General features: G+C 41.1%; 1 protein-coding gene across 3 annotated transcripts in view; it reads right to left on the reverse strand.

Annotated features, from left to right (window-relative positions):
• Window positions 1-776: 776 nt before the first annotated feature.
• The window catches only part of gtf2h1 (general transcription factor IIH, polypeptide 1), a 69,585-nt gene continuing 45,278 nt past the window's right edge, over window positions 777-25,083 (reverse strand). For all 3 annotated transcript variants that reach the window (XM_048545091.1, XM_048545090.1, XM_048545089.2), the window contains 4 exons: window positions 16,476-16,566; window positions 15,289-15,404; window positions 6,580-6,672; window positions 777-1,358 (listed from right to left, as the gene is read on the reverse strand). In XM_048545091.1, coding sequence (XP_048401048.1) covers window positions 1,272-1,358; window positions 6,580-6,672; window positions 15,289-15,404; window positions 16,476-16,566 — 387 coding nt within the window. In that variant the 3' untranslated portion in view covers window positions 777-1,271. The remainder of the gene's footprint in view (window positions 1,359-6,579; window positions 6,673-15,288; window positions 15,405-16,475; window positions 16,567-25,083) is intronic.

The following is a 25,083-nucleotide window of genomic DNA, read 5'->3' on the forward strand; positions in this document are numbered from 1 at the left end:
AGTTGTGTAGGAAAAAGAAATTTCAATTTATGCCTTGCTGGTACTAGTACTAGGGAAAAATAGCGCTGTTCCATTGGAATAGAGTTTATTTAAATATGTACTGGCAATTTGGATACTAGAGCCATGAAAATGATAAATTTTGGCAAGGACATTGGTAATAACTGCCCTGTTCTTCTGTAAAATAATGCCATGCAAGCTTTTACATCTAGCCAAGCAGGCAGACAGGGCCTCCAATTCAATGTCTCATTTGAAGACTACACCTCCAATACTGCAATGCTCTTTCAGTACTGGAACTGTCATCTTCAGTTTTGAACTTGAAATCTTGTGATTGACAGGTGAGTGTGCTATTGACTGAGCCAAGACAATACAACCCAAGATAATGCACAATGTATAGTAATTTGTAACACGCAAAGCAGCTTCTTACAACTTGCAAGCAATCTGTCTCGAAAACATTCAGCACAGAAAATGAAATCACTTCAAGGGAAACATTGTAAGAAAAATATTAGGTGTACTTCTCAGACAAATCCAATATTTCTAAAATCTTGGGTGTTTGTGGAAATTTGAGAGTCAGGGATATTTCTAGATATAAGGTACACAGTATATATGTAAAGTTGTCTCTGGATAGGTTACTATGAATGTGCAAAGGTATTTAGTAAGCATCATATAAAATTATAAGTACAGCAATGGGTCAGCAACTTCACACTCCAGCATGTATACATTTCCAGAAATCGTGATATGTTTCAACATAAATGGTAAACCATTTGAGAAACTTCAAATTAATTCCACATTTATTCTTTATTTAAAATATCCACATCTTTTACTTCCCCCCAGTTACAAACAGGATCCAAAAACAGAGGGCTACACTTTGAAAAAGTTTCACATTTACATTGTGCCATTCTTGTTTAAAATTGTACCCAAAAATGAAAAAAAACGTTTATGCTAGAAAGACCATTTCTAAATATACTCAGTTATCATTTGACAGAATCTTTGTGCAGAGAAGAAGCACTGCCTCCCCAAGCTGTATTACACAGGAATTCGTCCTGGTAGCTCTCTTCCGTTTTGGTCAGTCAGTGAGAGACACTCCCGAGTGGTCCATCTTATTGAATTGCTTTCTCCCAATATGCAGTTCTGCAAATTACATCGAGTCTCTTCATGTCACAGGGCTCTCACCTCCCTATCCAGCATAGCAGGTTGGTGAGCTTGTAGCATTTTCTGCTGGGACTTTGCAGGTAACACATTCTGGCTTTCAAACATCTCAGAAAAATCCAACATCACGTCTTTTTCAGCATTCGTTTTGATTGCCAGGTATGAAATTTACTGAAGGCTACCTGTAACATATCTTCTAAATGACCAGTCAACTGCAAGAAAGTGAAAAATAATATTAACATGGAGCAAAACTCACATTCTTAGCCAGGGTACATAGAATATAGAAGAATACAGCACAGTACAGGCCCTTCGGCCCACAATGTTGTGCCGACCTATTATCCTACTAAGATCCAACTACCCTGCACACCCTACATTATACTATCATCCATGTGCCTATCCAAGAGAAGTTTAAAAGTCCCTAATATATCTGACTCCACTACCATCACCAGCAGCGCATTCCACGCGCACACCCTTCTGTGTAAAGAACCCACCTCTGACATCTCTCCTAACCCTTCCTCCAATCACCTTAAAATTATGTCCTCCCTTAATAGTCATTTCCACTGCTAGAATTAAGTTGTCACTTTCATCATACAGTACACCTGTTCAAGAAAAATCTGTGCAATGTGAAATGTCCATGACAGACTTTCTAAGCATGAAAGACACAGGCAATACTAAAATCTGTTTTAGTATCAAGAAATCGCAATTTCAATTCCCGATCCCTTTCATATGTTTTCCAATTCCCTTTTGAAAATTACTTCATCTGCTTTCACTACCCTTTCAGGCAGTGCATTCTAGATCACAATTCTGTAATTATATTTCCTACGTCAACTAATTATCTAATTAAATATCCTCTGCATACTGAACCTTTGCTTGTTTTCTTACTATATTTACCTTTTGAACACCTTTTTCAAGTCTCTTCTTAGCCCTTTTTGATTTAAGGAAAGCTGCCCAGTTTCTTTAGGCTCTCCCTGTTACTGAAACCTTTCATCACTGGTACTGGCCTGTGTCTTCTGCACCCTTGCTAAGGTCTCAATTTCCTCACTAAATATGATCTCAAAATAGAACATAATATTCCATCTGTGACCTAACCAATGTTTTGATGACAACATTAGTGCTGATCATGTCTTCAGGTGTCCAAGCCCAAGACATTGCAATTCCCTTCTTAAACCTTTCTTCCTTTACATCTTTTTTATAACACCTCAAAAACTACTTCTTTGACCAAGCTTTTGTTCATATGTTCTAATATGTTTTTATGGCTTGATGCCAAAACTGTTCGATAACAATTCTGTGAGGCATCTTCAGATGGTGAATTGCAAAGCCTTAACATAAATGCAAGCTTTCATTATTGTCAGTACATCCGCTAAATTCAGTTTGGATCAACTTGTCAAATTACTCAGTTGAAAGAAATGCAACTGACCCAGGCAGATTAGATAGTTCTCATTTGACTTTTGCTAGGACAGTAACTATACCATTAAAATTTACCCAAGGACAGAGTTAAAATGTTAGGACTGCACATGTTCTCTGTTAAACAGTGATTATACATGTATTGGACAAAGAAAAATTGAATGACAAAAAGCTTTGCACGGTCAGTAACAGAGATCACATACTAAGAGTCAGTGAGTATATGTCTTTGGGACCTGAAGCAGTGTGGGAATTTGCTGCAGAGGGAAGAGATGCTTTTAGCTTGCTTTTTTGGTTTGTAGCTTACAAGGTCCTTTTAACAGGATAAATTGAAGTCTAGAATCAGGGGCCCAGCACAAAACAATGAGTGATATCAGAGGAAAACCATAAGTTTATTGGTTGGTAATAGCTGCTACTTTATCAATAATGAGTTACATTCAGTTTAAAAGTACATGGGAAAAACATTTTACAGATTAAAAACAGAGATGTAGGAAATTTAAAATAAACAATTTAAGAACTAAGTAAATAATAGAGACACAGGGCGAGTCACTTTGTTGTACCTATGAGATGCGGGTGCTAGTGGACCCCTTGTGGTTCATACAGACCACATCTGTAGGAAGTGTTGATTGCTCGAGAAACTCCAGGTCACAGTTGATGAGCTGGAATCAGACCTTCAGGTATTGCGGCACATCAGGAAGGGGAGAGTTACCTGGATGCTGTGTTTCAGAAAGCAATCACACCCCTTAGATGAACTACTTCAAATTCAGTCAATAGTCAGGGACAAGAGTGTGTGACTACAAGCGAGGCAGGTAGAAGAATGCAGGAGCAGTGCTGAAGGAACCTTAGCCATGAGCTTGTCTAACAGGTTTGAGATTCTTGCTCCCTGTGTGGATGACAGCAGGGGCTGTAGGTAGGATAAGCAAACTGATCGCAGCACCATCGGAGCCATTCAAGAGGAGCAAGCAAAGAGAAATATAGTTTCAGTCAGGGACATAGACACTATTCTCTGCGGTCAGGATCGAGACTCCCGAAGGCTGCATTGCCTGCCTGAAGCCTAGGTTTAGGATATCTCATCTGGGCTGCAGAGAAATGGGAGGGGAAGGCGGCAGGGGGATCCAATTGTCATAGTCCACGCAGGCACCAATGAAGAAAGAGGTTCTGCTGGGGGAATATGATTAGTTAGGGGCAAAATTAGAAAGCAGGCGAAAATGGTTCTGAGCCACAAGCTAAATGTCACAGCAACAATAAAATTAAAGGGGTAATAAGGTGGCACAGATTGGTGTAGAAAAAATAGGCTGGAATTCATGGAACATTGGTATCAGTACTGGGAAAGGAGGGAGCTATCCTGTTAGTAGGTGTTCTGGGCCATGCGTTACACATTGTGCTTGAATACAATTCTGTTGCTACTGATGACCCACAAAGTTTCATATACTGATATCCATATGTTGAATGAGGCAGCAAAAAAACTTCAGTATTTACAAAGTTTTTATTGTAAATGTATATTATAGTAAAAATATCAATCTTCACTTTTCCCTTTCCTTATCTGGAAGCCAACACCCCACTGGGGAAGAATTCAGCTCTTACTGAATTTCACTATCTGTCGCGGTGGGATTCAAACACATGGCATTGCCAAAACATTAGCTTGGGTGTCTGGATCACTGATCCAGTGACATCATCGCAATGTCACCAGCTCGTCAAAGAGCTTAGCTGTCATTTGTGGCCCAGGGATACTGACACTACTACTGTGTCATAAGATCCTACTCCTGCACCTGATACTCTCAATTGGTCTTCCATCCAAGTACTAAACAGGCCTGAGTTTGCTTAGATTCCACAATCAGATTAGATCAGACCCTTTCAGACTTGTATGGCTATACGCAAGAACTCAGCTCTTGGGACAGAATAGTCATGTCCCTTCCTCTGAGCCATGAAGTCTGGTTGAAGTTCCACCTGTCCATGACAAGTCCAAAAAGTTGGTTTCAAATCAGTTCAAGAACTCAGCTCTTTACTTTAATTTCCATTAACATGTCACTGTTTTACTTCAAATATTTTCAAATCAACCTGTTCAGAGATGCTATGACACCCTTCTGGAATAGGTGGGGCTTAAACCTGGATCTCCCAGCTCTGAGGTATCAACTCTGGAACTGATCTGTTTGAGCCATAAGGGGATCTGTACATTTAACTCTGACCCAGTCTTGAGTTACTAGGTCTGTTCAAAGTTTCTCTCATTTAGACAGTGGTGGTGCCACACCACACAATGGAGGTTATTCTTAAAGTTAAGACAGGATTTTGTCTCCACAGGGTTGTGAGGTCATCACTCCTACTGAAACTGTCATAGATTTGTTTTTCTATTCATTTTTTGTGGGATGTGGGCGTCACTGGCTGGCCAGCATTTCTCGCCCATCCCTAGTTGCCCTTGAGAAGGTGGTGGTGAGCTGCTTTCTTGAGCCACTGCATTCCCCCTGCTCTGGGTTGGATGCAGGTAGGCTGCTGAGAAGATCAGGTACATTATTCCCTCTTGGTGGTTCACCTTCATAATCAGTCAAGCGGCTATATCCTTTTAGGACTCTGCCAGCTTAGTCACTAGTGCTGCCACATAGTCACTCTTTAGTGATCAGAGTACATTCTACATCCGTGTCACACTCAGTATGTATTTCAAGTGGTCTTCAATTATGACGGAATACTGATTCATCAGCTGTGATGGTGGAAGGTATAATCAGCAGAAAGTTCCTTTGCCCATATTTCACCTGCTGCTGTGAAATCAGGCCAGCGTCAATGCTGAGAATTCCAGGGCAACTCCTTCCCAAGTGCATACCACGGTGCTGCCATCTTTGATATGTTTGACTTTAGATCAGAGAAAGTAAGTACTGATTTGATAGAGGTGTTCAAAATCATGAACAGCCTTGATAGAGTAAACAGAGAGAAACAGTTTCTATTGGCAGAAGGCCAGTTTTAAATTAAGTGGCAAAGGAATAAATGGTAACATGAGGAATAATTTTTATGCAGTAAGTTAAGATGCCCTGAAACACATTGCCTAAAAGAGCAAGGGAAGATGATTCAATAGCTTTCAAAAAGTAATTGGATAAATACTTTTACTTCTTCTTGTATGGGGTAGCATGGCGGCTCAGTGGTTAGCACTGCTGCCTCAAAATGCCAAGGACCCAGGTTCAATTCCAGCCCCGAGCCACTGTCAGTGTGGAGTTTGCATGTTCTCCCTGTGTCTGTGTCTGTGTCTGTGTCGGTTTCTTTCTGGCGCTCAGTTTTCCCCCCACAGTACAAAGATGTGCAGATTAGGTGGATTGGTCATGCTAAATTGCCCATTGTGTTCAGCAATGTACAGGCTAGATGAATTAGTATTAGGGAAATGCAGGGTTACAGGGATATGGGAGTTGGATCTGGGTGGGATGCTCTTTGGAGGTTCAGTGTGGACTTGATAGACCAAATGGATCATGATTCTATGATTATGTCATAACTCATATCAAAGAGTCACAAGATTGAAGGTTGCTCCAATCGCAAGATGCTTTTAGAATGTCAAAAAATAGCAGAATTGGAGGAAGCCATGGTCAATGAGAGCTCTTCTGTCCCCTTTGTCTTGTGCGATGATGGGCCAAATGAATGCTTTGGAGAATTAACAAAATGGAGGCCTGCATTTTAAAATAGCTCAGGAAACCTAAGAAAGAAACTAGGAATGTATATAACACTGGAGAAACAAAAGCCCTCATAATATTTAAAAGAAGCCACTTAGGATTAGCTCGTATATGTTGCTGGTGTAACATCACTGAAAGCTACTACTATAACAACAGCCACCACAGGAATGAGCACAATGAGCATACAGTACTCAAAGAGCTGACACTGAATCTTTTGTTCAAGGCAGTCTGTAATATTAAAGCTGAAACATGCTCCTTCCACCACATATGAGGCAATATATGAACCAAATATGCAACATTACTGGTATATCGCTTTCCTTCAGAATTCATACATTCCTGTCTCCCACCAGCATAACCATGTCTTGTGAGCATAACTGCCAACACTCACATTTGTACTGATGTATAGCTTCTGCAGCTTCTCTCGGAACGGCCGTAGTTTTGTCATCTGAAATCTCTCCAGGTTGTTCATCATCTTCCCAACCTATCACAGCAGACAAAAAACAGAAGAAATCACTGAACTTCTGCAAGAAACCAACAAACATTATGCAAACACGAGGAATTCTCTAAGATTTAACATAAGAAATAGGCATTGGAGTAGGTCATCCTGCCCTTCAAGCCTGCTGTCTTTAGGTCAGATCATTGTTGATCATTTCACTCAGCTAGATCTTCCCAAACCATCATAATCATTATATTTAATCATTTCTGCAAAGTTGAGTCTACACATTTTTTCCTTTTAAACAGGTCAATGAAAAGGAACATTGGAACAATTTTTTATATGTTAAAAATGAATAATTTTTGGAAGCACAATTCCAGATAATTGATGCCCTTGGTTGTTTGAACTTCCTTCAAGGAAAGCACCTGACTTTTGCATAATTGGGTTTTATGGCTGTCATAGTTGAATAATGTTTTGCACACTTGGAGTTGGTTTTGGAGTTTCAGTTAGGAGATACCTGCTAAAGAACAGGCTGCTCAACTTGTTTCTTGTGTTTCGGAACACCTCTGCTGTGAAACTTGAATTGCCCTCTTGAAAGGCAACTGGAAGACTTATTGAAACTGTATTTCTGGAGCAAGTTGCAACTGCTAACATCCTAAAGACAACTATCTATGTTTGGCGACACCCATCTACTCAAGCCAGTATGTCAGACCAACAACTTCTAAGTATCTCAAACCTCCATCTACTTATGTTTTGCATTATTTAGAGATGTAAACATTAATAGAGTCATATTACAAACCAAGTTTGTTACCTAGTTTTCCATGTTCATTGAATAAGTTCTGTTTTATAATAAAAAAATAATTTTGTGTTTATTAAAGCATTCCAATTGATTGATCCTTATTGTCCAAGTCTAATATAGAGAAAGCATACAATTAGTCATAATGAACCAGCTTAGTGTGGTCAGTTGGGCTCGCAGTGTGGCACACTTGAGCTGCATATACTAACACCTTGCAGACAGAAAGAACAGGTCATCGCACAGTGCCTATTTCAACTCAACAAAATAAATGACAGCCATTTGTTTGTTTACTTCTCAAGATAATGGCTTGACCAATCTAATCATTTAACCGGTCTAGTTCACAATTTAAACTAAACCTGGCTGTTAAAAGAGTCAAACAGCATTAATGGGTACATTCTCTGTTGGCAAGACCTCTGCTAATCAGAGTCCAGTTGCCAACCAATCAGCAATGTTTATATTGCATGAGATGAGAATGGTTTTCTCCTTGAATTTGTACACTTGTGAAATGTCCTGATGAGTGCAAGATTAAAACCTTGAATAATACTCAAAGCCAGGTTATTAGAATTGGCAGCCAAGTTGAAGTTGGAATTAAAAACAGAGGCTAGGAAAGCAAATGTAATTGAGATAATTGACTAACATTTAAAACTGATGAAGGGCAATGTAAACCAGTCAGTAATTTGATTGAATTAGCCAAAATTCTGCAAATGAAGAGGTTTGATATAGAAAAGGTACTGAAAATACTTGAACTCCAATTAGAAGACAGAAAAAGAAAGAACACTTCAGACGGAGGAAAAGCAAAAGGATAAAGCTGTTTTAGATTAGGGACCTCTCTGAGGTTATAGGTTGTGGGTCTTCGGAACTCTCTTCCTGAATAAGTGGTGACTGCAGAGTCCTTTAAAATTTTTAACTGACAGATTCTTGTTAATGGGGTGAAGGTAAACAGGGAAATGCAGACTTCAAGTTACAATCAAATTAGCCATGTGTATGCTGAATGGCAGAGCAATCTCAACAGATTGAATGATTTACTCCTGATCCTTGTTTGTATGTCCTACTAGCAGGACAGACCCAGCAGAGGTGGTGGCATTGTGGTAAACCACCACAGTCCATGGAGTGTAGGAACACCCTTAAAATTGCTAGGGAAGGAGTTCCAGAAATTTGACCCAGTGACAATGATGGAATGATGACACAATTGTAAGTTAGAATAGTGTGTGGCTTCAAGGAGAATTTACAGGTGGTTGTACTCCCATGCATTTAAAACTGTCAGGTTTGAAGGTAATATCAAATGATCCTATGTGAGTTACTACAGTGCATCTTGCAGATGGTACAATACTGCTGTTACTGCATGGAAGGTGAAGGTAGTCAATGTTTAAGGTGGCGAATGTGATGCCAATCAGGTGGATTGCTTTGTTTGGATAGCGTCAAGCTTCTTGAGTTTAGATGCAGCTGCACACATCAAGACAAATGGAGAATATTCTATCATACTCCTGACTTGTGCCTTGTAGATGATGCACAATGACTGTGGAATCAGGAGGTAATACAATTTCTAGCCCCTGATTTGCTATTGTAGCCATTATGAATTTATACGACTGGTTCATTCAGTTTCCAGTCAATTGTAAACCCCTCCACCTGGATGTTGATAGGACGGGATCTGGCAATAGTTAGTCTATTGATTGGTTAAATGCGAGGTATTACATTTTCAAAAAATGATCAAGAGCAGGACTTATACAGTTAATGGTAAGGCTCTACCTTTGGTGTTGTTGAATAGAGAGACCTAGGGGTTCAAGTACATAGTTCTTTGAAAGTTGCATCACAGGTAAACACGGTGGTTAAGATGGTGTTTAGCACGCTACCCTTCATTGCTCAGACCATTGAATACAGGAGTTGGGACACCATATTAAGGTTGTACAGGATGTCAGTGAGGCCTCTTCTGGAGTACGTGGACAGTCCTGTTCACCCTGCTATAGGAAGGGTATTATTAAATTGGAGATAGTTCAGAAAAGATTTACCAGAATTTCGCCAGGACTGGAAGCTTTGAGTTATAAGGAGAGGCTGGGACTTCTTTCATTGGAGCAAGGGATGTTTAGGGCTGACCTAGCTGTATGATGTGGGAGCTGGCTGATCCCATTGTGAACGGCAGCGACCACATCTGCAGCAAGTGTAGGTAGCTGGAAGAACTCCAGGTCAGAATTAATGATCTGGAATCTGAGCTTCAAACTCGGCGGAACATCCGGGAGGGGGAGAGTTACCTGGACACTCTGTTTCAGGAGGCAGTCACTCCCGGTAGATTAAGTAATTCAAATTCAGTGTGCAGGGACAATAGGGTGTGACTGTAAGTGAGGCAGGTAGGGGGATTCTGAGTTCAGGAGTCTCAGACCTTGACCTTGACCAACTGGTACGAGATTCGTGCTCCCTGTACGGATGAGGGAAAGGACTGTGGTCAGGATGAGCCAGCTGACCACAGCACCGTGGTGCAGAAGGCCATTCAAGACAGGGGAGCAAAAAGATAGGTAGTTGTTACAGGGGATTCTATAATTAGGGGAACATATAGTATCCTACGGAAGGCGGATCGGGACTCCCACAGGGTGTGTTGCCTGCCTGGTGCCAGGGTGCAGGATATCTCCAACCAGCTTGAAAGGCTATTGAAGGGGGAGGGGAAGGATCCAGTTGTTGTGGTCCACGTTGGGACAAACAACATAGGCAAAGCTAGGGTAGAGGACCTGTTCAGGGATTATCAAGTACTAGGAAAGAAACTGAAGTACAGGTCCTCAAGGGTCATAATCTCCGGATTACTGCCCGAGCCACATGCCAATTGGCATAGGGATAAGAAAGTTAGGGAAGTAAACATGTGGCTAAGAGATTGGTGTGGGAAAGAAGAATTCCATTTCATGGGGCATTGGCATCAGTTTTGGAACCGGGGGGATCTGTACCGTTGGGACGGTCTCCACCTGAATCGATCTGGAACCAGTGTTCTAGCAAAAAGCATAAATAGGGTGGTCAGTAGGACTTTAAACTTCTGAGTTGGGTGGGGGGGGGGAAGGGAAAGCGAAAGTGACAGGGAGTATGGAGTTAAATGGAAAGATAAGCAGCAGGATAGCATGTGTACAGGTGGGTTTAAGCTCAAGGCAGACTAGGAATACAGCAAAAAGGAAGGATAGCCAATTTCTCTAAGAACGATAAGGAAGTTAGTATTAAGGCACTTTACCTAAATGCTCATAGTATTCGGAACAAAGTAAATGAATTAACAGCACAAATTATCTTGAATTATTATGATGTGGTAGGCATCACAGAGACATGGTTGCACTGAGTTCAGGACTGGCAAAAATATCCAAGGATATACAATTTATCCAAAAGACAGGGAGGTGGGCAGAGGGGGCAGTGTTGCCTTGTTAATTACGAATGAAATTAAATCTATGGCACTGAATGACATAGGGTCAGAGGATGTAGAGTCTGTGTGGGTGGAGTTCAGGAACCACAAAGGCAAAACAACCAAAATGGGAGTAATGTACAGACGTCCTAACAGTGATCAGGACCAGGGGGGCAAAATGCACCAGGAGGTAGATAGGGCATGTCAGAAAGGCAAGGACACGGTGGTCAGGGGGATTTCAATATGCAGGTGGATTGGGTGAATAATGTTGTCGGTGGATCCAAAGAAAGGGAATTTATGGAATGTTTACAGGATGGCTTTTTGGAACAGCTTGTGATGGAGCCACAAGGGAGCAGGCTATTCTGCACTTAGTGCTATGTAATGAGCCAGACTTTATAAAAGATCTTAAAGCAAGGGAACACCTAGGAAGCAGCGATCATAATATGGTAGAGTTCAGACTGCAGTTTGAAAGAGAGAAGGCAAAATTGGACGTAATGGTGTTACAGTTAAATAAAGGTAATTATAGGGACATGAGAGAGGAACTGACGAAAGTCGACTGGAAGCACAGCCTAGCAGGGAAGACAGCAGAGCAACAATGGCAGGAGTTTCTGGGTGTAATTGACGGCACAATACAGACGTTCATCCTAACGGAAACAAAGATTATCTGGGGTGGGATTAGACAGCCATGGCTGACAAAGGAAGTCAGGAAACATATCAAAGAATAAGAGACAGCCTATAAAGTTGCCAAGAGCACCGGAAAATCAGAAGATTGGGAAAGCTACAAAAACAGAGGATAACAAAGAGAGAAATAAAGAAGGAGAAAATCGAATATGAAGGTAGGCTAGCTAGTAATATTAGAAATGATAGTAAAAGCTTCTTTCAATACATAAGAAACAAACGAGAGGCACAAGTAGACATTGGGCTGCTCCAAATTGATGTTGGAAGGCTAGTGATGAGAGATACGGAAATAGCTGAAGAACCTAACAAGTACTTTGCGTCAGTCTTCACAGTGGAAGACATGAGTAGTATCCCAACAATTAAGGAGAGTCAGGGGACAGCATTGAGTATGGTAGGCATTACAAAAGAGAAAGTGCTGGAAAAGCTAAAGTGTCTAAAAATTGATAAGTCTCCTGGCCCTGATGGGCTACTTCCTAGAGTTTGGAGGGAGGTGGCTGAGGAAATAGCGGAGGCTTTGGTTGTGATCTTTCAAAAGTCACTGGAGTCAGGGAAAGTCCCAGATGATTGGAAAATTGCTGTTGTAACACCCTTGTTTAAGAAAGGATCAAGGCAAAAGATGGAAAATTATAGGCCGACTAGCCTAACCTTGGTTGTTGGTAAAATTCTGGAATCCATTGTTAAGGATGAGATTTCTAAATTCTTGGAAGTGCAGGGTTGGGTTAGAACAAGTCAGCATGGATTTAGTAAGGGAAAGTCGTGCCTGACAAACCTGTTAGAATGCTTTGAAGAGGTAACAAGTAGGTTCGACCAGGGAAACCCAGTGGATGTTATCTATCTAGACTTCCAAGAGGCCTTTGATGAGGTGCCTTACAGGAGGCTGTTGAGTAAGGTGAGGGCCCATGGTGTCCGAGGTGAGCTACTGGCTTGGATTGAGGATTGGCTGTCTGACAGAAGGCAGAGAGTTGCGATAATAGGTTCTTTTTCAGAATAGCAACCAGTGACAAGTAGTGTCCCGCAGGGTTCAGTGTTGGGGCCGCAGCTGTTCACATTATATGTTAATGATCTGGATAAAGGGACTGGGGGCATTCTGGTGAAGTTTGTCGATGATACGCAGATAGGTGGGCAGGCAGGTAGTACTGAGGAGGTGGGGAGGCTGCAGAAAGATTTAGACAGTTTAGGAGAGTGGTTCAGGAAATGGCTGATGAAATTCAACGTGAGCAAATGCGAGGCTTTGCACTTTGGAAAAAAGAATACAGGCATGGATATTTTCTAAATGGTGAGAAAATTCGTAAAGCAGAAGTACAAAGGGATCTGAAAGTGTTGGTCCAGGATTCTCTAAAGGTTAACTTGCAGGTAGAGTCCGTGATTAAGAAAGCGAATGTAATGTTGTCGTTTATCTCAAGAGGGTTGGAATATAAAAGCAGTGATGTGCTTCTAAGACTTTATAAACCCCATTTAGGATACGGTGTCTAATTTTGGGCCCCACACCTCAGGAAGGACATACTGGCACTGGAGCATGTCCAGCAGATGATCCCTGGAATGGTAGGTTTTACGTACGATGAACGGCTGAGGATCCTGGGATTGTATTCATTAGAGTTTAGAAGGTTGAGGGGAGATCTAACAGAAACTTACAAGATAATGTATGGCTTAGAAAGGGTGGACGCTGGAAAGTTGTTTTCATTAGGCACAGAGACTAGGACCCGTGGGCACAGCCTTAGAATTAGGGGGGGTAAATTTAAAATGGAAGTGAGGAGACATTTCTTCAGCCAGATAGTGGTGGGCCTGTGGAATTCATTGCCACGGAGCGCAGTGGAGGCTGGGACATTAAATGTCTTCAAGGCAGAGATTGATAAATTCTTGATCTCACAAGGAATCAAGGGCTATGGTGAGAGTGCAGGGAAGTGGAGTTGAAATGCCCATCAGCCATGATTAAATGGCGGAGTGGACTCGATGGGCCGAATGGCCTTACTTCCACTCCTATGTCTTATGGTCTTAGGGAAGCTTATAAAATCACCTGGGGCACTGATAAGGTAAATAGCAAAGGTCATCTTCCTAGTGTGGGTGAGTTCAAAACTGGGGGCATGTTTTTAGGGTGAAAAGAGAACGATTTAGAAGGGACCTGAGGGGCGACGTTTTCATGCAGAGGGTGGTTCATGTCTGGAACGAGCCGCCAGAGCAACTTGTAGATACAAGTACAGATACAACATTAAAAGATACTTCAATAGATACATGAATAGGAAAGGTTTAGAGGGATTTGGGCCAAGTGCAGACTAGTGGGACGAGCTTAATTTGGGAAACTTGGTCAGCATAGGCGATTCAGACCGAAGGGTCTGTTTCCCTACCGTATGACTCTGTGTCAAGGGCCGATGCTCCAATTTGCGCATATTGAAGATGGTCATTGTCTGTAACTTGTGTGGCATGAATTTTACTTGCTATTTGTCAGCACAAGCATGATTGCTGCTACAGGGACTCCTGTGACAGCATCCCGACCTCTGGGGTAGGAGGCCCAGGTTAAAGCCCCACCTGCTTAAGAGGTGGGTAACAACATGTCTGATCAGGCTGATTGGAAAATATCTAATAACTCAATGTTGCTCATGCCCCTGAAATGTCATAATTTCACCCATCACTTGAAGATAAGGAAATACACAGCAAAGTACTCTTGTAACTGTTATGAAATAATTACCACTTTGAGAAGTTAAACTATTTGGGCTTAACCATATTCGTAACTGTAACAGTATTAAGTATAATCTATACGGCCCATTTGTTCTCTTCCTAGTCATGTTGTTGCAGCAGACAAAGGTGGGTTCTCAATGTCCAGAAAACTGGTACACTTTTCCATTTCGTGTCAGTGCCAAGTATTTCTATTGGACAGTAAACGCACAAAAAGAGACAGAATTCAAATCTATTTTACCGCAACCATGAGACTTGGTACCACCTCACACCTCAAAACCCATCTTTTATAATTGTGTAAATTTTATTCTCTTTTCACCCTGTAGCCATCCTGTGGCCTTTACACACACGACTGCATATTGGGGGCGTCACGGTGGCTCAGTGGTTAGCACTGCATCCTCACAGCGCCAGGGATCCGGGTTCAATTCCAGCCTCGGGTAACCATCTGTGCAGAGTTTGCACGTTCTCCCCGTGTCTGCGTGGAATTCCTCCGGTGCTCCGGTTTCCTCCAACAGTCAAAAGATGTGCAGGCTAGGTGGATCGGCCATGCTAAATTTCCTGTAGTATTCAGGGGTGTGTGGGTTATAGGGGGATGAGTCTGGGTGGGATGCTCCAAGGGGCGGTGTGGACTTGTTGGGCCGACGGGCCTGTTTCCGCACTGTAGGGAATCTAATCTAATGCCAACTAAATATAGTTTTAAAATCTGGTCCATGCCAAAAAGGAGCTTGACTTGATATTGCTCATAATTAAAACAGATTGGTTTAACGGAGAGTAGACACAAAGACATCTATGTAATTATGCAGGAAGTCGAAAAGTAAAATAAATATGGAAGGTGAAACTGGAACATGATTAGAATCGAAAATACAAGGGTAGGGTCCAGGGAAATATTTTGTCAAGATGAAAAATATCAACTAAAGTGTTTTTCAGATGAATCGATATTTTTATGTAGTTATAAACTAGTACTGGTGTAAAATGTCTGATTGAAATTGGAACAAGACCAGAGATTGAAAATTTAACAATTTTCAAGTTCTTACAGATTTTAAAACCCCACGATGCTTCAAGTTCCTATAACAACGCAAAGGCTAAGCTGTGTTTAAAGTTAGTAGCTTTAACAATCACTAATAGTAAGATGATCAGACCACATTCAAATGCTTACCTTCTCCTCAAGGAATGGTGTATTGACAGGAAAACAGGACCAGAAATGCCTGAGCAACTCTGCCACTGCCACATACAAATGTTTCAGTTCCATCTGGACATCATTTGGCATCATCTCTACAACAAAATCAACATATAATGTGCTTAAAAAAAATCTAATGTTTCCAGATTCTCTCAGCTTTAGTAGACAAGACTGCTGAACCAAGAACCAATCTCTTGACACCATTGCTAGAAATATATATTGTAATGGTGCTTGTGATGAAACCGAGAGATGTACGTCTATTTTAAGATTATTTACTGAAAGTGTAGGTTCTTAGAATTCTAAGGGGTTAATAATTAGATTTTTAAAAACTACATTATTCCAAGCAAGAGGAAGTTACCTTGAATACCTAGGGAGCTACTCAGAGAGCACAGCTTACTGATGCTTATATTGTGCAGCCTTCTATATAATTCTGAGCTCAATATGGCCTGCAGAAATTTAAAGCAGTAGAGTATTTTAATTCTGCCAATGATGTAGAAGAAATAAGGCTGTTTTTTCATGGCTACATTGTATCATGAATCCTGAAACTCTATGATTTAGGGTTTTTTAATTGCACTATTGATAAAGTTTCTAACTTCAGATGCCAATAATAATTTGACTTTTTGAATTTCCGTTTTGCCTGTAGCACCTTTCCACCATGTTCACCGTTACTGCCATCAGGTCAGAACGATGATGCAAATGGTTACTTTCCAATCAAGACTGCACAATAGTGGGTGCAATATCTCTGAATCATTGGAGGAGCTGTATCTCTGTGGCCAGAAAACAGTAAGGATCATATGAACCAAAAGACCACATCAAACCATGATTTACAGATACATTGTCAGTACAGTCAGAATGACTTCAACGCAAACCAAAACAGAAATTCTTGGAGAAACTCAGGTCTGACATCATCAGTAGGGATAAATCAGAATTAATGTTTGAAGTCCAGTGACTCTAAGTCAGAATGTCGATGAAGAGTCACTAGACTCGAACAATTAACTTTTATTTTCTCTCCATAGATGCTGAAAGACCTATTGAGTTTCTCCAGCAATTTGTTTTTGTTTCAGATCTCCAGCTTCTACAGGTCTTTGTTTATGACTTTAATACAGTTCAACAAAAATGCAACATTAGTGACACTGCCCAGTCTGTGTATCAGGACAGATACTCACGGTTTACAGCTTGGGATGTTCCTCCCTGCATGAGCACTCCACCAGGTGACAAGTCAGTAATTGCACTACTAGCCATACTGCTGGACAGAACCTGAGCAAAGGATTTGGTAGGAAAATATCAATGAAATGACCTTTGACTTTGAACTATGCTTCACAGTCAGTGGAGTAAGGAGAAAATATGCATATTTATAAAATTTACTGGTCATATTAATCCAAGTTTGAATGTTTCCATGTCTTGTTGCATATGGATAAGGATTGCTTCAGTCTGTAAGGAGCTACAAACAGTGATGAACATTGTGTTGTCATCAGCAAGCATCTCCATTTATGACGTTAGGATGGAGGCAAGGTCAGTGATAAAGCAGGGGAATGTAGTCGGGCTGACGCGCGTTACCCTGAGGAACTCCTTCAGTGATGTCCTAGTGCTCAGACTCCAACAATCACAACCACCTTCTTTGTGCTAGGTATGACTCCAAGAAGTGGAGTCAGTATATCAGGAGGTCAAAATTATGTGCCATATGGTGATGTTACAACTTGGAAGCACTGTAAACCATGAGGAAGATAGTGCAAAATTCCAGAAAGTCAGGGGCAAGTTGGTGGAATGGGCAGGTATGCTGCAGAAAAAAATGAATGTGGAGAAATATAAGGCGATTCATTTTGGTAGGAAGAACAAACAGAGGCAATATAAAACACACCACGACATGTATACTAAATAATGGGAGTAGCATGCTATAGACTGACATAACCAATCCCATAATTATTAGATCAGATTAAAGATGTGCAGTCTAGCTGGATCCAGATGCAAATAGTAAGCTATTAAATCACTGGTAGAGGCTCCATAAACATCACCAGCCTCAACATGGGAAAGCCCAGCATATCAAGACAAAATACAATATTAAAGCATTTGCCATTATTTCCAATTGATAACCAATCTTGGGCTTCTCCTAAGGTCACTAGCACCACAGATGCTAACCTTCAGGTAATTCAATTCACTTCATGTGATATCGAGAAATGATCAAACACTTTGAATTTGGGAATAACTAGGTTACAGGCAATATCCAAACTGTACTGAAGATTTGTGCTCAAAACTTGCAGTGTCCCTAACAATGTAGAAGACTGTCCACATATATTCTTCCACAAAGAGTAGGACACATCCCATTTGGATGTGCCACAAACACACCAGCCTACCCTTAATCATCAGCAAAGTGAGGAAAGATGTCATTAACAGCATTGGCAAGGAGCTTTAACTCAGCAATAGCCTGCCCAAGGGATGTTCAGTTCATGTCCCACTAGGGCCACAAGCTCAAGGCCTTATTACAGCTTTGATCCTGACACAATCAAAAGTGCTGAATTACATATGTGAGGCGATTGCCCTTGACTTGAATGCAGCATTTGACTGAGTGTAACTTCAAGAAGTCCCAACAGAACTGAAATCCATGTAAATCAAGGGGGAAACTCTCCACTGGCCCAACACATATTAAGCACAAAGATGTGGTAGCCAATGCCTCAGACCCAGGGCATCACTGCAAGAGGTCTTTAATACACTTTGCCCAACTATCTTCAACTGTTTCAACAGATCTTTCCTCTATCATAAGATCTGATGTAGGGATGTTTGCTGACAACTATGATTTGTGATACCATTCATAACATCTTAGATACCAGACAGTACACAGTGACAGCTGGACAATAGTCAGCCTTAGGCCAAGTGGTGGCAGTCAGCATCTGCCTCACAAAAGTAACAAGCAATGACCATACTCAGTATGAGAGAATCCACTACTTCTCCCTTGATATTCAAGGGAGCATCACCATCCCTGGATCCTCCATTACGAAAATTCCAGGGATTACTACTGCCCAGGAACTTAACTGACTAGCCATGAAAGTACTGTGGATAATAAAAGCAAGTCAGAAGCTTTTGGATCATTGGAATCTCTTCTGGGGTAGAAGTGACCTGTACAAGAAGAACAGATTCACCTGAAGTGGAAGGGGACTAATATACCGGCGGGGATATTTGCTACCGCTGCTTGGGAGGATTTAAACTAGTAAGGCAGCCCAGGGTGGGTGGGGAGGTTTGGGAACCAAGGGATATAGTGAGGAAATAGATCAGTCTGAGACTGGTGCAGTTAGGAAAAGGAGTGAATCAAATAGTCAGGGCAGACCAGAACAAAACAGAGAAAGAGGTAGAACTGACAAATTAAACTGCATTTATTTCAACACAAGAGGTAAGGCAGATGAACCCGGGGCATGGTTGCAAACATGAGACTGGGATATCATATCAGTTACAGAGACGTGGCTCACGGATGGACAGGACTGGCAGCTTAATGTTGCAGGACATAAATGCTATAAGAAACATGGAAAGCGGGGAAAGAGAGCATTGTGAGTGGCATTTTTGATTAGGGATAACATTACGGCTCTACTTCAAGAGGATATTCCTGGGAATATATCCGTGGAAGTTATTTGGGTAGAACTGAGAAATTAAAAAAAGGGATAATCACTTTATTGAGATTGTACTATGGATGACCCAATAGGCAGTAGACAATTGAGAAACAAATTTGTAAGGACATCTCAGTTATCTATAAAAATAATAGGTTGGTTATGGTAGAGGATTTTAACTTTCCAAACATAGACTGGGACTGCCATAGTGTAAGGGGCTACAATGGAGACGGATTTGTTAAGCATTTACAAGAAAACTTCTTATTCAGTACGTGGATGCACTTACTACAGAAGGTGCAAAACTTGACCTACTCTTAGGAAGTAAGGCAGGGCAAGTGAATGAGGGCAAGTAAATGAGGTGTCTGTGGGGAAGTTCTTTGGGCCCAGTGGCCATAATCCACTTAATTTTAAAATAGTGATGGAAAAGGATAGGCTGGTTCTAAAAGTTAAAGTTCTAAATTTGAGGAGGGCCAATTTTGATGGTACTAGGCAAGAACTTTCAAAAGCTGTTTGGAGGCAGATGTCTGGGGGTAAAAGAGCAGCTGAAAAATGGGAAGCCTTCAGAAATAAGAGTAGGAGACAGTCCGTCCTGTTAGGGTGAAGAGCAAAGCTGGTAGGTGTAAGGAATGTTGGATGACTACAGAAATTGAGGTTTTAGTTAAGAACACAAAGGGAGCATATGTGGGATATAGACAGCAGGGATTCACTGCATCCCTAGAAGAGTATAAAGGCAGTATGAGTATACTTAAGAGGGCAAAGGGAATTATGAGATAACTTTGGCAATAAGGTTAAGGAGAATTCATTGGGATTCTAGAAATACATTAAGGATAAAAGGGTAACTAGGGAGAGAATAGGGCGGCTTAAAGATCAGCAAGGCCACGTACATGTGGAATAGGAGATTGAGGAGATACTAAACCAGTATTTTGCGTCAGTGTTTACTGTAGAGAAGGATATGGAAGATACAGAATGTGGGGAAATAAACAGCAACATCTTGAATAATGTCCATTTAATAGAGGTGGTGGTGGTGCTGAATATCTTAAAATGCATAAAGGTGGATAAACCCCCTGGACCTGATCAGGTGTACCCTCGAAGTCTGAGAGGAGCTAGGGAAGTGATTGCAGGGCCCGTTGCTGAGCTTCATATCATCCATAGCCACAGGTGAAGTGCCAGAAGACTGGAGGTTGGCGAACATGGTGCCACTGTTTAAGAAAGGGTATAAGGAAAAGCCAGGGAACTTACAGACTGGTGAGCCTGACGTCGTTGGTGGGCAGGTTGTTGGGGGGAAACCTGAGGGACAGGATTTACATGTATTTGGAAAGGTAAGGACTGATTAGGGATAGTCAACATGGCTTTGTGCATGGGAATTTGTATCTTACTGACTAGATTGAGTTTTTTGAAGAAGTAATGAAGAAGATTGATGAAGGCAGAGTGGGTGAACGTGATCTACAATGGACTTCAGTAAAGTGTTTGACAAAGTTCCTCATGGTAGACTGGTTCGCAATGTTAGATCACATAGAATACAGGCAGAACTAGCTATTTAGACATAGAAGAGGTTCAAAGGTAAAAGACAGAGGGAGTGGTGGAGTGTTGCTCTTCACACTGGAGATCTATGACTAGTGGTGTGCCATAAGGATTGGTGCTGGGTCCACCATTTATATAAATGATTTGAATGTGAACCATAGGAGGTATGGTTAATAAGTTTGCAGATGAACCACAGCTGGAGGTGTACTGGACAGCAAATAAGCTTACCACAGAGTATAATGAAATTTTGGTCAGATGAGCCAATGAGCCAAGAAGTAGCAGGTGGAGTTTAATTTAGATAAATGTGAGGTGCTGCATTTTGGAAAGGCAAATCAGGGCAGTACTTATACACTTAATGGTAAGGTCCTGGGCAGTATGGCTGAACAAGCAGACCTTGGAGTGCATGTTCATAGTTCCTTGAAAGTGGAGTCAAAGGAAGACAGGATAGTGAAGGTTTTGGTATGCTTGCCTTTATTGGTCAGTGCATTGAGTAAAAGAGTTGGGAGGTCATGTTGTGGCTGTACAGGATATAGGTTAGGTCACTATTGGAATACTGCTTGCAATTCTGTTCTCTCTGCGATAGTAAGATGTTGTGAAATTTAAAAGGATTTAGAAAATATTTACAAGGATGTTGCTACGGTTGGAAGGTTTGAGCTATTGGGAGAAGCTGAATAGTCTAGGGCTATTTTCCCTGGAGTGAAGGAGGCTGAGGAATGATCTTATAGAGGTTTATAAAATCATGAGGGGCATGGATGAGGGAATGGGGAGGGGAGGGGGAGGGGGGGAGGGGAGGGGGAGGGGGAGAGGGGAGGGGAGGGGGGGCGCGCGGGGGGTGGGGAGTGTTGAGGCCACAACTAGTGGGCATAGGTTTAAGGTGAGAGGGGTAAGATTTAAAAGGGACCTAAAGGGCAACCTCTTCACACAAAGGGTGGCACGTGTAAGGAATGAACTGCTGGAGTAAGTAGTGGAGGCTGGTACGATTACAACATTTAAAGGAACTTGGATGGGTATATGAATAGGATGGGTTTAGAGGGAACTGGGCCAAATGCTGGCAAATGGGACTGAATTTATTTAGGATATCTGGTCATCTGTGCTGTATAGCTCTATGGCGGTGGCCCTCGTGACTCACGTCCTGACTCCTTAAATTTTGTCCAACAACTACAAAGCACAAAGCAGGAGTTTTGGAATACTTCTGACTTGGCTGGATGAGTGTGGTTTCAGCAATATTCAAGTATGTCAACATCTTTTTAAGAAAAAAAAGCCCACTTGATCACCACCCTATCCACCACCATAAATATTCACTGTCTCCACAACCAGCGTACGATATTGCAATGTTACAATAGAGTGTATTGTCTGCAGCAATTTCTCAATGCTCCTTTGACATCAGCTTTCAAACCTGTGATCTCTACCACCTAGGAGAGAGGCAGGAAACACCAATACCTGCAGCTTCCCCTTCAAATCACACAAAGTGTCAACATCACCAAATTGCCTCCCCAGCAGCAGTGTAGGCGTGCTTATACCCCATGTACTACAACGATTCAAGAAAAAAAAACTAACGACAAACTTCTCTCAAGGACAATTTAGGATGGGCAATAAGTACTGCCCCCGTCAGTTATGGCCAGACCCCACGATGAATTTTAAAAGAAGTTCATAATTAGGGATGGTATTGTCATTGAATATCAAGGGAAAAGAAATAATTTCTCTCATATTGAAAATGGTCATTGCCTGTCACTTGTGTGGTTCATAAATAAGATTGATCAGGCCAGAAGTGTAGGGCAGTCTATATGACATTTTAAGTGCACAAATGGAAACATAACATATAAATATTGTTAATAAATATTGTGACAAATAAGTTTGCTGAATTGGAGCCAAAAGTCATCATATCAGACCCTGATATAAATATCAGACACAATTCAGAGAGGGCTACTGGGAGCCTCATATCCCTGGTGTCAGGAAGAAGTATTGAGGAAAGATTCAGGAAAGTAAAAAGAAGTAGGGAGGGTGGAGATGACAGTACCGATCAAAGTAACTATTAGATCAATGGACAGGAGTAATATCATTGAGGGGAAAAAACATTCAAATATGTACAAATATCTTCTTCATATAAACTCACCAGTGTCAGAGGGTCATTGGGCTGCTTTCTCATTTAAGAAACAGAGACACGACTGGTGGTAGTTTATCTGAGGGTTCACTATGCCTCAGGCAAGGGCACAGGTTGAGAAGGTGGGGCCTCATGGTAAACTTAGTCAGTATGGGAACTGAACCCACGTCATTCTGCATCACAAACTGAGCTAACTGACTGAAGGGCATTCAAAGCTAGACAACAGAAACAGGGCTAGAAATTAGGTTGTCAGTAATGGAGATGGTTTCAGTCTTTCATGATACTCCATATCAGAAAGGGCACACCACTCATGGAATGCATGAATTGAAAGGTGTGACGAATCAATCTGCATTAGCCCCAGGGGTGTGGTCGCTACTTCAAACAGTACGTAACCAGTGTGGATTTAGGCAAATTAGCCAGTAATTCCAAATTAATTATTATTTATGTTTTTTAGTAGCATAAAGAGTCTTTGCTAAACTTGCAAATACCAATGAGAAGGCTCACACCACGTACCACTTTAAAAAATAAAACACATTGATCTTTTATACACAAAACCTTTTAAAAATCTGATAAATCTTGTTAACAAGTAAATTGACGACCTTTTAACACAACTTATTAGACATTAATATCACTTTCTAAAATGATCCATCTGATCAAAATTACTGTAGTTTAAAATGTTTACATTTTTAATTTTGTAAAGTTGTGTCCACTGAAATTGACATTTTAATTCCTTTTTTAAGATGATTTCCCAATCATCTTGACTTACCTTTCAGCTGCAGCAGCCTGTTTTACACACTTTTTATGATGTCATTGGGTGAACATTATATCCACAACTGCCTGCCATTTTACCCTACACTAGACTATGCTGCCTGGTCTCGCTGCAATCCATGCCGGAGGGAATCCTCCATCAAGGGCAGTCAAAATTCTTGCTGCTGAAACTGCCTTGAGCTCATGAGACAAATTATTTCATGTCAGTGGCGAATGCTGTCAGTCATAACATCCAGCCAACAGATTAAAATGAGACAGATAAAAGTGGGCTTAAAACAAATAGAAGGTACATAATACAGTGAACAAATTTAGAAAACCTAAGTCAGAAGCAAAGTAAGGAGGCAAACCGTATGAGAATAGTTTGGCTTCTTTGCAAAAACAGAAGCCAAAAGCTGCTTTCAAATATCATAGTGAAATGACACCAAAAAGGGAGATCAGGGTTATTACTAACAAGGAAATATTTTTGTGGGGGCCAGAGTTGCAATAAATGCTTTGCTTCTGGATTCACTAAAGACGACAGTGCTAACATGGCAATAAAGATGTACAAGTAGAGAAATTGGATAGAATTAAAATAGATAAAAAGAGGTTCTCAAAAGGCTGATAAGCCTCAAAGTAGAAAAGTCACCCAGTCAGGGTGGAATCCATCCTCAATCATACAGGGAATGAAGAGTGGACAGACATTGGCCACAACCTTCCTATCCTCCTTAGATTATAGGGCTGCTGTCAGAGGACAGCAAATGCTGCATCCAAGGGGAAATTGAAAAAAACTCTCAGATGTAATCCAGTCAGCTTACTACCTATGGTGGAAGCTATTAGAGATGATAAACTGGAACATTGGAAAAGTATGGTTAATAAATGGTGGTCAGTAGCAGAATTGTTGAAGAAAAATCAGATTTGACTAACATGACTGAATTATTTGATGAAGCAACAATGAGGCTCATGAGAATACTGCAGCTGGTAATGTATATGAATTTTCAAAAGATTTTAGAGTACCACGTTAAAGCCTTGTTAGCTAAATTATCTGAGTTATGAGATTGCCAAGGAACAAAAACTAGCGTACAGAACATGAGTATTGCTGAGAAAGACATCCTGCGGAAGCTTTCACCTTGCACCCCTCAGGAAGAATGGAAGGATGCCAAATCACAAATGATCACAACAACTTATACCATAAAACATAAGGAATGCTGATGAATTCGCTAAGTTGACTCTGTCGTTCGAGGTACTGTTAAAGAAAGCAGCAAGGCATTACATGGCTCCACATGCTTCCAAGTTATTCGAAGGAAAAGATGCAAACCTTGGACATATTTCATTTGTTCGCAGAGCACAGGTCCTTGCTTTTGAATGTTCTAACAAAGGTAAATGAGCTATGTTACAAGCTCAACTAATTTTACCAAATTAGTCGTTCAGATAGTTACTAGCACACGCAAGGTTTGACCAGCAAGAGCTGCCTAATAGTGGCAGCGTGTCTCCCAACTGATATTTTGCTTTGGTTTTTGTAATTACGGATTCACCGAGTACAGCTTGCTTGCGCACTGTCTACAATCAACAGCTGGATGAAATTGTGATGTGATTCAGTCAGCTACTCGATGGGACTCATGTCTTATGTAACTTCTCTAATTTGGTTGGAGGAATAGATAGGCAGAATATTTTTCAAATTGTCAAATTTTTAAATGTTGATTTCATGAGAGATTTAACTTCACATAAACTTAGAAAGTTAGCACACTGATACAACAAGCAGTTAGGAAGACAAATGGTATGTTGGTGTTTGCTGTCAGGGAACTAGAATATAGA

This window comes from Stegostoma tigrinum, chromosome 17, assembly GCF_030684315.1.
Source record: "Stegostoma tigrinum isolate sSteTig4 chromosome 17, sSteTig4.hap1, whole genome shotgun sequence".
NCBI classification, from domain to species: domain Eukaryota; kingdom Metazoa; phylum Chordata; class Chondrichthyes; order Orectolobiformes; family Stegostomatidae; genus Stegostoma; species Stegostoma tigrinum.